Source organism: Diorhabda sublineata, chromosome 4 (genome assembly GCF_026230105.1).
Source record: "Diorhabda sublineata isolate icDioSubl1.1 chromosome 4, icDioSubl1.1, whole genome shotgun sequence".
Lineage (NCBI taxonomy): Eukaryota > Metazoa > Arthropoda > Insecta > Coleoptera > Chrysomelidae > Diorhabda > Diorhabda sublineata.
The window spans coordinates 30,635,098-30,650,533 of record NC_079477.1 but is presented as its reverse complement, the minus strand read 5'-3'; the positions used below and the strand labels follow the sequence as shown (position 1 = coordinate 30,650,533).

The 15,436-nt window shown below is 31.7% G+C and overlaps 1 protein-coding gene across 2 annotated transcripts in view; it reads right to left on the bottom strand.

The window, feature by feature from the left end:
* Positions 1 to 15,436, bottom strand: part of LOC130442407 (neuroligin-4, Y-linked) — a 610,660-nt gene that overhangs the window by 52,825 nt on the left and 542,399 nt on the right. For both annotated transcript variants that reach the window (XM_056776497.1, XM_056776498.1), the window contains exon 6: positions 6,419 to 6,570. In XM_056776497.1, coding sequence (XP_056632475.1) covers positions 6,419 to 6,570 — 152 coding nt within the window. The remainder of the gene's footprint in view (positions 1 to 6,418; positions 6,571 to 15,436) is intronic.

The following is a 15,436-nucleotide window of genomic DNA, read 5'->3' as shown; positions in this document are numbered from 1 at the left end:
ACTTTCTCGTATGTTAGTTTGTTTGGTTCAAAATTTGACACGGTTATTTGCGATACTTCCGATGGTTCTGATTGAGCTGAAATTGTTTACTCAGCTTTCCGCTACCTAACAATTCAATATCCAATACTTTCTCAATGTTAATTTTTTATAAAAAATGTTAGAATTTTTCACATTCCTTTGTTAACTTATTGAGGCTCGGTGGTCCCTTCCGTTTTATGATCACGTTCACACTTTGTAGAAATTTGTTTTCGACCTGCCACTCAATTCGAGAAGTTTAAAGATCTGTGTGAATTTTAGTCAATTTACGGTGGATCTGCAAATTTTGGAGAATGAAAACTCTTTATTGAATTATATATCCACGCTTTTGAGAGGTGTTCTTTCCATCATCAGGGAAACTACAATATAAGTGGAAAATTAAGCTGGAAAATCAAACTAACTGTGAAAAAGATGTATTTAAAGATATATTATAAAATTGACTTTTGTTCGATTCGAGGATGAATTCCTACGTGTTATCATATCGGAATAATTCATGGTATAAATTAAGTTTTATTTATTATAATTCACATAGATTATGTATGTTGTAATTTTTTCAAGTTTGTTAAAATTCATGAATATGTGAAAATATTTGAAAATATGTATACCAAAATACCCTGTGGTGCCCATGGTTCAATTAATATTGAATATGTGTGAATTTCTGTTGATGTATCATGAGCTCGAGTTGGATAGCAGAAGACCGGCCGGAAATTTATTAATTGACATTCGATCATCTATGATGAAATTTACGATAACTAATTTGAGTCAATTGTTTGTGTCTGACTGAATCAAGCCGGTTGCTATTATAGCCGACACGGGGTAACGATTTAGTCCTATTTGAAGGTGAAAACCATTAAAGGGATTCCATATCGGTCGGAAAGCATTATAATGCTAATTTGTAGAAATATATCGTGGGAACACCACTAATTATCAATAGACTCAGACTTTATGAAATCAACTTGAATAAGCTTTCATCCAGAGTGCATGACTGTTTCCGTGTCGTTGATTGTATGACAGTTAAACCGTGTGAAGATATAAGAATATATAAATTTGTATAATATGAAAATATGTATAATTAAAATATGTTAAATATGAAAATGTATGTATGAAAGTTAAATGTATTAGTTAGGTCCGATAGACAGACCAGTCAATGTGGACAAAAACCCGTGGGGAAATCTCAATCTGGTTCAGATCATGAGTGGCTCTATAGGAAGGGTATGTTGGGAAAATGCCCCTGATACCCTTATTGGTCAATCAAGTGATTGGATGACCAGTGGAAGCTTACCCTTATGAGGATGTAAGTCCTACTTGGTCTATCCAACCGGTGCTAGAATATTTATTTTCAAGTTAGGTTTGTTGAAGTTGTAGTTGTGGGCCATTTCTAAGAAGGTTCTTTTTTGGGATGTGGTTAAGTTGTCAAAACGCTTGCAGCTTTGGAATCCATCTGATGGTTGGTCGATTGAATTTATAAAAAAAATATAATTCGCATTAATTGCGTATCTTTAAAACTACAACAAATATAAACCTGTTATAAATTGAAAAAAACTAAGACTGATATAGATATAACGACTTATATACGGCAAGCCGGGACGGTTGCAGACCTCAACTGGGTTCCAAGTTGTTGGATGATATTGATGTTGATAAAGAGTGATGCACCATTTGGGTCCTTGATTATATCAAAACTTTGACCTGGCAGCTGTAGTAGAACAACGAATATAAGAGATGGTTCCATTACAAATTCAATAAATCCTATTTTATGTCCCATATATGATGAACTTTGTGAATAGAGGACGTTTTAGAATCGAGACTAAAATTTTACTGAAATTTTTGAATTTAGTGGGAAGGTCGGCCGTATGTACGTGTCTGTAGCAGCGATATCTCTTCATAGAAAGCATGTAGCGAGGTTTTTTTGCATTTTATTTCTGTATAAGTGTATATGTACCGATACGAATAAATTTTTGGGCATTATTAGGAAAAATTTGTTTTTTTCTTCAAGGATAGGTGAAAATTTGACATTTTCAACCTGTTGCTGTCAAAATCTCACTTGACATTGACAACTTGATTAATATGTTTTAGCGACAAACATTTTTCTCCTTTTTTTTGGGTTGTTATTTCTCAAAAATAAATAAAAGCTATTAAAAAATCTAAATTTGCATTGATATATTGATGAATTTTTATCATAATGTCTCACTTGACAAATAATGAAGTTATATGTAATATTTTTCCAACCCTGCGTAAAGATGAATTAAGAAAATAATTTAAAAAAAATAGTTGATACTGAATCTAAATGTATAGTACGATTTTTTCGTTGAATCCAACAAAATTTGCTACTAAAGTATCACATGAAAAGTACATATCGGGTAAAAGATACGAGGGTGAATCAAATATAAACAAGACTTATTTTTTAAAATATTTATTTTGATTTTAAACGCACAAACAATCATAGTTTATTTTTCTACATAATCTCCTGATTTAGAAACACATTTTTCCCAGCGTATAGGTAATTTTTTAATTCCTTCCAGGTAAAAAGAGTCAGGTCGTGTTTGTAGCCAATTGCGCACATATGCTTCAACCTCATTATCGCTGTGGAATTTTTGCCCTCCCAAAGCTTCCTTGAGAGGACCAAAGACATGGAAGTCGCAGGGAGACAGGTCTGGACTGTATGGAGGGTGTTCCAGTGTCTCCCAACCCAGTTGCTCCAATTTTTGTACTGTCAGGGCTGCCGTATGGGGGCGAGCATTGTCATGGAGGAGAATCACTTTTCTCATTGGAAGGTGTCGTCTTTTGCGGCGATATGCAAGTCTTGCATATCGCAATTGCAATATCCGAAGTTGTTAGACGCCTATCACTTTCAACAAGTTGACGAACACTGTCGATGTTGCCCGCTGTAATGCTGGTGCGGGGTCTGCGGTCATGGCTCTCATTTTCAACACGTTCAAGGCCCTCCACGAACTGTTTATGCCAAGCAAACACTCTAGCTCGCGACAGCGTCTTTTCTCCGAACTGTGCAGTCAATCTTCTCAAGATTTCGGCCGGTTTTACACCTTCTGCAGCTAAAAACTTTATAACAATACGTTGCGCAATAGAGGGAGGTACCTCCTGCTCGGACATCGTAACGATGGACACTGAGCGAGTCTATGATGATGAGTCACGTGCTTCCCCCACTCCTGACAAACCAACCTAACAGCCAATAACAGCGGAACGTTCTTCCATCACTATTGCGCGCGCAGGTCCAAAAGTCTCGTTTATATTTGATTCACCCTCGTATGAGCTCGTCTCCAACATAGGCCGGTTATAATGGAAGTCTGAAATTTGGCTAAAGCACAATTCATTTGAGGTTTGTTATATATGTTGTTTTGTTGTTTTTTTACTAATTTCTGGGAAGTTCTTTTTATTCATTTGTTGTTTTTCTTAAATTTTTGAGACATTCGTTTTGAATATATAGACGTGTATTTTTACCGGAATTAGTTTATGAAAATAGTCATAGTAAACCGAAGTTAATTAATTAAGTGAGTAAAAAAATTCTCACCGATGGAAATATTATGAATAAATAAGAAAAACATAAATATTTTGTTCATGCTAACCACCAATATTGTCTACAAAACTTTTTTTGCCAAGTTTTCAACTATGCTAAGTTAATAGCCACCATATTTTAATTTTTAGTATTTTTCTCGTTACAAAAGCAGTCAAACGCTATGAAGCTCACTTTTCAATCCATACATGACTTGATAGAGACGTCGTCGTGGCAAGTTAGAAACTAAAATTTAAAATATGTTGAGGAAGTATTCCTCACAAATGCATCTATATTATTTTAGAATTAGATGTATTATGAAAACCAGCAATTTAATTCGTCTTTGTTATAACAAAATTTGATGAACTTCTTTCTTTATGCTTATGGAACTACTTTTCATTATATTCAAGAAGTGAAGAATCCATTATTGCATTGCAGACGCCGTTCTTTCAATTTGTTGGAAAATTGTTAAGTAGGTTATACTATTACGAGCTCGATACGAGCATGAAACGCGAATATTAATGTAAAAAGTTTCCCTTCAAGTTTCCACTTAACATGTTAATGGTTAATACGTAATCGGAAAACTCTGTGGAGTGTTAACATTTCCAGACGATGAGTTAAATAATAACCAAGTTAAACAGGAGGTTACGTTAATTTCCTGAATGGTGTTAATTTGCGGTTAACGCGGTTTAAGACTTAATGATTAGTAGAAAGATTCTATCTATGTCAATTTGCTGGTGAACTTAAAAGTACTTAAAATCGACTCGATATGCTAGGGATACACTTTCGCTATTGATAACTGAAACAATGTTCAATCGCAGATTCCGCTGATTTTATTAGAATAATCATTTGCAGGAACTTATCAGTATGAATTCTTAAAAAAAGATAATTTGGAATGTTGGTGATAAACTTTGCAATTGGCTGACAATAAATGATGAAATCAATGAATTTTTGAATAAACAAGAAAACAAGAGTAAGAAATAAGAAAAAAGATATTTGAGCTGCATGATATATGAGTTTGAAGATTAAATGTTGCAATTCGTGGAATTCTCTTCTTACTGCGCTGGCATTGAAATACACATTAGCTTTATAACTGGAGGTAACAAACTTCTTGAAATGATTTTACTGCATGTAATACTATCGATACAATAGCAACAATGGTTCGAAGAAGAATTGTTGATAATGTTATTTCCAAAACAGCAAACATTTCGGGGTATCTTCTTCCTCAAGTGTCCAAGGTTGGAACTAAAATAAGGAATAAAGATATTGTCATTGATGTGCAAGCTGAGCCCCTTATTATAAATTTTGACGACAGTGAATGTCATCTGATTGATAAGATGGAATAAGAAAAATGTGTTAATTGGGGTGAAAAAAGAAAATTTTATTTTAATGTTTCAATATATTTTTGTTATAATTATTTTGCATAATTATTTATAATTTATATTAATAATCTGCTGTATGAAACCGCAAATTATTTTTTAATTGCGGAATGTGATTCGGCTTTGGCGTTTTCAGCCCTGATGCACTATGAGTGAATATGTTTTGGTTTACTATTTTTCTTTGACAAACAGACTTTAGTTATATTTTCACAAGAGCTCTGAAAATAATCAATTATTTCACGACTAACAAACGTAATCACGATAGGAGGATTGAGGGGTTTTTTGTATTGCGAACGGAAAATAATAATCAATTATTGTCGATTGCTCGAGAGGAGTTCGTTACGATTATATGAGAAATGGACGGATAGATAATAATCACAAACCATATGACCAATACTTTGATTAGGGCCATGGTAAATTGGTTGAGATATTGAATCACAACAGAACTAAACAACTATAGGAAATAAGAGCAGAAACAAATAAAATTGCAGAGATAAATATTGATAAGTACATGATATAATGTAAGGAAAAGGGGATAAAAAAAGAGACAATTGGAAGTTATTTGAACTCGTGAAGACACAGACCTAAAAAGTACTAAACAATAGTAAAATGAGGAAATGGGAATAATTACCTTGTATAGAAGTATAGATGGTATAGAAGGAACTGAGAAAAAAAGAGTATAGAAGAGGAAATAACGAGCAAAAGTCCCACTATCTACGAGGATTCCAAAAGTGAGAAATACCGGGGCTAGACGGATTGTACAATGGAAGAGAAGATGAACTTTTGGAAAATATCTATAACTTTTGAAGAAATATTGGAGCAAGAGTAAATGCCGAAGTAATGTAGGATAGGACATCTGAATTTAATATTTTGTCATGATATTAGTGGCCGGAAAAAGGTTTTCGCTTTCTTAGAAACATATCGTTTTAATAGTATTTTAATCTATGGGTATGATGGGTTCCATCTTTCATGCCATATAGATGAAAAAATTCACTTAAACTACTTTTGGAAACAGCAGATAATAATATTCAGAGTCATCCGTGTTCATCTGACTTTTTAAAGCGGAAAAAACATTTTCATGTCAATGGACGAGATGGAGTAATTTCAATGATATTTCATCATCACTCAAAATTTTGTTTTCTACACATTTACCCAAAAATGAAATTTGTTTCATACATATGAGTATTGAAGTTAAACTATCTCTCGATTTTATGTAAAATTTTGAGAGATGACATCAGAAATTGTGCATTTATATGAATTATAGCGACAGTATGCCCAACCTCCGAAAAGTTAGTTAAATCGTAGTTTACATAAAATTACTTTTACGTAATGCATAATTTTCTCAGCGCGTCAATCTGTATTAATGTAGGTTGGGTGACTATGTGGACTTGGTGTTCGAAGTGACAATCCAAACATTGATAATTCAATGTTTTCAATAAATTATAAGTATGAGAATCGATATCTTGTTTTATCGATCAGAGTGACGATAACTTACCCAGTTCTGGCAAAATTACTCCAGTAAATCATTGTTATTTCCGATAGGGCTATCTCGGATTTTGTATAGTTTTTTGCAAAATGCATAAGACCTCCTATCAGTGGCGCACCAAATAAATATGGTAAATCTTCTCCATGAATGCAGCCCTGCCTCTGTAACAAAAAAAATACTTATATTAATGGATCATGACCAAAATATAGTATTTATGTATATAATTAAATGAATATTTGAATAATGTTATCAGCATTAGTTTTTGTTAGTTCAAATATGGAATGTCTACATGGGGAACTTTTAATGAGATAAATGGAATTCACGTTGCGATTATCTCGTATCAATAGAAAACAGTTGATAAAGGATCACAAAACAGAGAAATTGGAAGATTTTTTACTTTATAATTTGAATCTTTAAAAACAGCTTCATAATAATATTTTATATCTGGAAATTCTACTGTGTTCAACTTATTCATCTACGCTCAATTCCAGATAAACAGAGTGGAGATAAGTTATAGAATTTATTGTTTTTCAAATAATTTATTCTTTGGAAAAATCCAAAAATAGATCAATTTTGAACTTTTGAACGCAGATTTCCTCGATAAGGGCTTCGAACAAGCTTTCGAATTGGGTCCTGTGGAATGGCGAATTCGTGCGGCGCTTGCAATCTGTTTGTTATAAATGGCAGACAAGCCATTGATGAACTTTTTATTATAGAATTTGGATTATTACATTATTTCATCTATATAATTCCTAGGAAAGTCGATTTATTTATGTTCTTTTGTTTCTTTTTGTTCTAGAACTTTATAGAATTTCAATCAGGAATAAAAATGATTTGTTTATAGTGTGTAAGTAAATTAAGAACATAAGAGTCAGTGTTTATTGATTCACCCCACAAATATAAAGAGTGTAAATAAATATGAAAAACGTTACAATAATATACTAATATAGTTGTATCAAAAATTTTGTTGCGAAATTATATGGGTCTTGGAATACCTCATTCGAAAGGTCTTTGACTATCTTATTCAGTGAAGCCATAGCTCATCTACTGAGTAAGAAGAAATTTATTCCATTCTTCACTCAAGTATTTGTTAAAACTAATAACCCAATCAATATTTAGTGAGTGCTCATCTAGTGAACAATGAATTTCCTGTTTTGCTAAAAAAAGGACAAAAATGGTAAAATATATCGTTATATAGATAAACATACATACATATAAGTAAATTATGGCCCCATCACAGAATCTCTAATTTTTATTGAATGTGGAGATAAAACGAGAGCTCAGCGATTTGGCGATTTGTTCAATACAAAGTACCCAATCAGACCCATCAGTCCAGTTAGAAAAATTGAGAATAAATTCATAAAAAATGATCATTTTGATAATATTAAAAATGCAGGCCTTAGAAAACTTGTGACTTGATGTATTAAAAACTGAAAATAATCCTCATAGTACTTCATGGAGCTAACCCAGCCATATGGTAGATATTATGTAACTTAAAGGACGAAATGTACCATCTGATCCCGATCGCCATATGCAGTCTTATGATATTTTGAAGTCTTATGATCTGGAGCTAATTTTGCTCAAATGGTTCAAGCACTCAATTACTGAAGGTCATATATATCAAAAAATTGATATCTGGGTTATAATCATTAATGGAATAATTACTGATCCCCATTTTTCTGAAGAAAATCTTACAGGAAACGTTATTTATAATTTTTATTAACAGAAGTTTCCTTTCCAATATGTTTCCTAACGCCAATAATCCTGACGTATTTTTCGCGTATTTTTTGAAAAGTGTATAAGTCAACTCACCCACACCTTACAGCTTCAGATTTTTCTCTATGGAGCTTATGTAGATAAATCATTAAATATGCAGAAAGGACAAGAGCGAATTGAAAATGAATTGAAAGTTAGTAGCCTAGTACTACCGAAGCTCTTAGTAGAGCTTATGATATATAATGATTAGTGTACTGTAAAGCAAGAGATTTTTTTAAGAACTATTATAATGTAAATGGAGGAAACGATACGATGAGATATGGGAATGCTCCTAATATCACTTAGTAGTATTAATTCCATCAAGAAAATTAACTGGGTGGCAATGCAAATCTATTGTCTAAACCTTTCTGTATAATCTTCGAGGAATATAAACAAATTACGACTAAAATCTCTATAAATAAAAGAAGTTGAAAAGAAAATATTGATAGTCAGTATTAAAGAAACTGTTCTCATCTAGATGTATGCTTCAAAATCTTCTCAGAAGAAAGCTTTAGCTCACCTTGTACTCTCGTGCTATTGATGGTGATGACTATTTTCTGTTTGTCAGCTACAAAGAGCACTCATATGTTTTTGATTCTTGTATTCGCAATATCATTAGATTGGGATGATAAGGATTGGAAAAATCAGATTCATTCTATATATTGATTTATTAATTTATATAACACATTCCATAACATTATTTTCATAGGGTTTCCACAGAAATGTTTTTAAATTGCTAAGGTATATACACCGATTGGAATAGATAATATCTATTGGAAATAGGAAAAAAAATTATATAGATCACTAAAATGAACCTACAAAAATAGTTTTCATACTGTTTCTGTGTCCAGTTTACAACCTGAAAAATGATGTCCACATAGGAGTTTTCATGAAAAAGAATTTTCTCGAGGTCGTTTACCGTAAAAAGTGGCTTGTCTGTTTTTGCAGCTCCGCACGAACTCATTAAAGTTGTTTTGATAGTAGATAATGATAAAGTCGACGAAATGAAAAAGACTCGTGTGTTTGTAATGGAAATGGAGTGAACTCATCGGCATGATGACAGATAAAATTGATAGAAAGAAGAATATTAATCAAACCATTCCAAATTAAATCAATTCTTATTGGAATAGAGACACAATAACCCATTTTAAATATAGTAATATTAGCTTTTCCGAAACTAATATTGCTGTCAAAGTAATTTATATTTTCTACAATACTTTCATTTTTTCTAATAGTCATTAAAATTTAGTTGTCTTTATAAATCTCAAACTATTACTACGCTCTCGTTGTTTCTCCTTTCATTTTGACATTTTGATTGGAATAATTTTGATATATCTTTTTGTCATTCATACTACGTATTTTTAATCTGGCCGTTATGTATCTACTCCTAATGTTTTCTTCATTAGTGTGTCTGGAGTAGTTCGATCCAGTGTTATCCTCTTACTACCTCATTATCATGAAGCCAACGTTTCTACGGTGTCTCTACGTTTATTTAGTTCTCTAATATGACCTACCTACTGCCATTTCGAGTATCTTCAAGCAAGATTCCTACCATTGCTCTCTCCATTGCCTTCTGGGTTATTCTTAATCGACAAACGTTTTTTTCTGTATTGTTTCCAGGCCGTATGGCGTTACAGAAAATATATATGTAATTTCAAATGCTGCCCAGAGTGAATCAACTCTTCTCAATCATTTGCCAATTGACTTCTATTCTTACATAAATTTCAAAGTCCGGACATACTGCTTATTTAAACCTATTACTATTACCTAAAGTTCTGTTACTCATTGTGGTTTTATTCTGTATATTGAAATTTTATTCTTTATTTAGTTGTTTTTATGTTTCTTTCTTTCTTTCTTTCTCTCAATCTCTCTGTGATTAGTGACAACTAAAAATAAACCAAATGTCCTACAATCATGTTTGTTGGAGGACGGTGGAAAGTCAATATCAGAAACTCAGAGCTTCCTCAGAAGGACTTTTTGATGATGAACATACAAGTGAATATACACAAGTCGATGATGTCTCTAGGCCTTCAATTTTAGAATCCCAGGTATAAGTAGCCATACGATCCTTAAAGCACTACAAAAAACCAAGTCCTGACAAAACATTGAAATTAATGTGCGAAACAGAAAATCAGTTTTTGATATTTTAACCACTATTATTAACACAATTTATGATAGAGGAAAGATTCCTGAAGACTGGCTGCAGTCAACAGAGATGCAGGGCTATTAACAAGGACTTTCGATAAAGTCAATCACGAAAAATTATCGAGGTTATTAGAAACATTGGCATCGATGGAAAAGTATATGGAGACTTCTTGAATATATCAAAAACGAAATATATAGCACAGTCAACATTCTCCAGTGCATCCAACGATAAATGGTCAAGATGTAAATCGGGTAGAAACGTACACATGTCTCGGAATGACAGTAAACCAGGCATCAGAAATACGATCACAGATAGAAAGAGCTTGGTTGAAAAGAGGTAGAGGCTTGGACCACAACGGAGGCTACTTTAAAAAGACCAACATGGAAGTTATGAAGAGACTAGGGAATTATAAGGAAGTCGTCAGGAAAAAGCAGAAGCTGGAGTATTTTGGCCACGTACTGAGACATGACGAACATCATCTTCTGTAGTTGATTTTCCAAGGCAAAGTGGATAGTTAGAGGGGATCAGCGAGAAGAGGGCATTCATGATTGCACTATCTACGATAGTGGTTTGTAGTGTTATCTGTTGATGTGTTAAGAAAAGCAGTTAACAGGATAAGAATAGCCTTGTCAATATCCAACGTTCGCAACGGATAAGGCAATAAAACGAGAAGAATGCAATAATGTATAAAAAGGTACTTATCAGGATTTATGAAAAAGCGCCTCAATTCAAAGAAAATTCAAAGAAATCGTCCAAGTACTGCTGCAGATTATAGTCAGTGACCAATATTGATGAGAACGGAGAAGAAAATAATGTAGACGAAATAAATATCACGGAAAAGTATAAGGAAAACTTTTCTTGTTATACCTACCAAAGCCAAATGTGTCGCAATGTTCAATTATTAATCTTGAAAATGATATTATAAGATCAGTTTATTAGGAATTTTTCTCGTTTTCACATTTTAAGTAATTTTTTATCAATATTATAAATGCTAGTTATGTTATTGAATCAAATAATTATTTTAAGTAGGTATTTGAATAAAACTCGAAGTTTATTTCACCAAAAAGCATTTATTCATGAATTTTGTATGAAAAGAGAATGTTGCATTATACTATTTTGTGATTTTTATTTAACAATATAGTAAAAATAGTACTATAAATGTCGTACTATAGCGAAGAAATAACTAAAGCCGCTTTAGTTCCTTCAGTACGTAAGTGAAGCTAATGGCAGAAATTCATCGAATCAAGGGCAACCAAAATTTTTTCGACTATCCTAGGAAACGATTCATTCGAATTGTCCCTTTCGAGCCTATTTCTAGGAAGGTCTATTTATATTTTGTTTCTTCATTTTATAGAATTTGTGACAACTCGTTTTGGATATATAAACGAGTTTGTTTACCGCAGCTAGTTTATAACGAATAGTCATAGTGAACAGAACGAAATAAAAGATCGAACAAACGATTTATATAAATTATATCAATTAAGTATTAGTGATATGTTAATTATTTAGTTAGTAAGTGTAGTATGAAATGTTTGAATAAATTAGGTGAGTAAAAGACAGTGTTTATAATTTCACGCCACCGATAGAAAATATAAGAAAACCTAGAAGATTTGTAACTGATTTTACATTTTCAGTCGGAATAATTCCAACTTTTGTGATACTTTGTTTAATAATTAACTTCTATGAATATTTGAGTTCTACAATGTAACATAGGAATTTTATGAAGCTTCCTTACTTGCGTGTCAGAATATTAACAAATAAATGAGATTGTAAGAGCAGGAAAGAAGCCGTTAAAGTTGTTGTGAAAATTGAATAGCTATCGATTTTTTAAATCAACGAGACAGAAGATAAAACTGCTCAGTAGAAAGCTGAGGTGTTGTGAAAATACAATTGACTCATACAAAGAAGCAGAAGAGAAGTAAAAGGATACGGAGTATAGGTATATAGAGTTTTTTGTCAATAATCTAAACTAGTCTGGGATTATAGCCTTCCTACTAAATTCTAAATGAATTCAACTTCTTTTGAAAAGCAGTTATAATGATCAAAATGTGCTTCTTCTTCTGTATGTAAACTAAAATGTTCTCATCTTTAATCTAACTTCTTTTGTAGTTTCTACTACAATGTTATGACCAAATACTATCAACAAAAATCTCATAATATTTGAATCCATTCTTTAAATGGTCAAAAGCTGCACTAAGATGTTTCAAAGTGTGATTAGTATGAATACAGAGTAAGAATATAATTGCATATTTTTACTACAAACAAAGTTTTAAAGCCCAATCCTGGAGGAAAGTAAAAAAATCTGGTTAATATTATTTTCAATTTTTCTGTCTCAGCTTTGCGAAGAATTAAAAAAAGTTGAGATGTCTGCAAAATATCTCTTAAGTGTAAGCTGCCTAGCGAAAAGTGATATGATTCATTATCTGTTTTGTAACGGGAATAATTAGTTTTTCATTTGCACCTAATTGGCTATTTCGACAAGATTCCACTTATGTTGAGAGTAACACGTTTTGGGAAATTTATCAATCCAGAATTAAAAATAAACTAACTTCCCTCCTTTCGACTGAAAGATGAAAAAGATTAATTTATTCTTGCTAGGTAATTAAAAAGGTGAGAGTGGTAGGGTTTATCTCTTCACGCATATGTACTTTGTGTTCTTTACAATTGAGGCAACGCAAAAATAAAAAAAAAAACGTTTTTTGAACTATTTTCTCACATAAAATTTTCTGCTCAACACCCGTATATGGAACCTTTAATGGTATAGGATGTCAAACATATGTTTGTGACTCATATACTTTTCTCAAAACCTGTAAGGAGTATCATAAAACTTTAAATGCAAAAGTTCCTTGTATTTGAAGGAATTTTAAGATTATTGACTTTTGGATTATACAGGGTGTTGAAATTCGTCATTAATTTTGGAAATATTAATAAGACACCATTTATTGCGTTTTTTTGTTTTAGTGGTAAAAACAAAGGTAACTTTCGTGAGACCGACCCATCTAATTTCCGTACGGTTAAGGAAAGATTCAAGGTTATTTGAATTTTTATTGAAAAATAATTATATTTGGAATATCCCGCAAAAAAATGGGACTAGTTGGCATCATTTGCAAAATGAATTTTTAAACTGAAAACTAAGATTTATTGAATTTTCGTGATTTTCAAGTCTAGAATCATACTGATTGTCTTTTATACTGTATGAGTTTCGAATTTTGTTAATAACAAAATCTTATTTTTTTACATTACACATCCTGTATATAAGAATATATTTGACCTTGAAAAAATATATTGCAAAAATGTAATATTCAATATAACTATGTAGAAATGGGACATATACGTGATCTCCTAGGAGTCCTGATTTAAGGCAGATGGACTTTTTTTGTGGAGCACAATTAGAGAGGAAATAAATTATCTCAATCAAATTGGTGCAGTACGAGAGACAGTATGGAGTATACATTGCAGAAAATGGGGGATACAAAGAACACAAATTGTAAAATGGCGGTCTTTGAATATGATTCGAATATTATAATGTACATTTTATAAATATTCATATTTCAAATCTCTCGAGATGTAGATAAAATGTTTCTTTGAATTATTTGATTAATGCTACAATATTTTTATAGCTTTTTGTTTTTGATAAGCAACTTCTATTTAAATTTTTTGAAAAATGCAATAGTTAGTGTGTTACGTTATTTTCAATAGAGAATGGGCGATAAAATGAAAAAAAAAGTCAAATAATTCCACAACCATTATCTATAGGTATAGGATATATATGTCTTAAATGATTCTTACTTTTATGCGAATTCTACTGAAGGTATAATATACAGGGTGTGCCATTTAAAAAAATGAAATTTTGTTATTTACGAAATTCGAAACTCATACAGTAAGAAAAGACATCCAGTATAATTCTAGACTCGAAGACCACGAAAATTCAATAAATCCCATATTGGTGTTTGAAAATATATTTTGGAAATGATGCCAGTGAGCTCTATTTCTATTTTGAAGAAGTTTTCAAATATAATGATTCCACAAAAAAAATTCAAATAATCTCAAATATCTCCGGAAATAAAATAGGTCTAGTCAATAAAAGTAACTTTTGTTTTTATAACCTAATCAAAAAAGGCTATGGAATATGGGGTATGCAATTAAAAATTTAAAAGTTTATATCGTTACTGAATAATTGAGACACCCTGCATAATACAAAAGTCAACAATCTGAAAATTACTATTTTCGAAAAATACGAAGAAAAACTGGTCCAACTATTATGAAAACCAAAATAACAAGAATAAACATCAATAGTTTAAGTGCTTTCTCTAGTGTGTAGAAACATAATAAAACATCCGCTTAACCAAGAAAAACTGGTGTAATACAATGTTTTAAATTTATGATGAAAATTTTCATTCCCTAAGGCACTGCCAGAACCGTAAACCAGATTAGAGCGAGCAAGTGGCGCATACAACCCTCAAGCCTGCTATAAATTATTTTATGGGCAAAATACACAAATTACTTATCGGTGTCTGTTATGCATTTTTCATATTTTGATTTCGTGTTTGAGTCTTTTCCAATTAAAAGATGGAAAATTTTTTGCTGTACCTAAAAGAGTTATAGACGATAATATTGATGACTGAAAAATACTTCATATACTCTATACTAATTTTTATAGTCTTCATACAACTACTTCTAAATAATTTACAGTAACTTCAGTCAATATGAGTGATAAGATTGTTAAAATTAAACAGAGAAAATATAAAAGTGGAAGAAATTAGATATGGAATACGGAAAATAGAAGAAATCAAGAAAGTGAGCGTTGATGCCACAGTTGAAATATTCAAATCTTCACACTACCGCTATATTGCAGAGCATATTCTTCAAATTTTAAAATGGAAAAGATCACTTACAAGGAATTAATAAATTTGGAGCAATGGAGAAAGCCGCTTCCACTTTTTTGAAATTACTAGACTGTACCACCTGAGGAAATTTTGTTATAGGAAAAACTCATCTTAATTTCATCTGAGCAATCACGTCCTGCAAATTGTCGCATGAAGTTTAAAAAACCCCATATATTCAGCTTACGTTCTGTTTATTTAAAGCCTACTGTTGATTTTAATGATAAACGAGTAATTTCAACT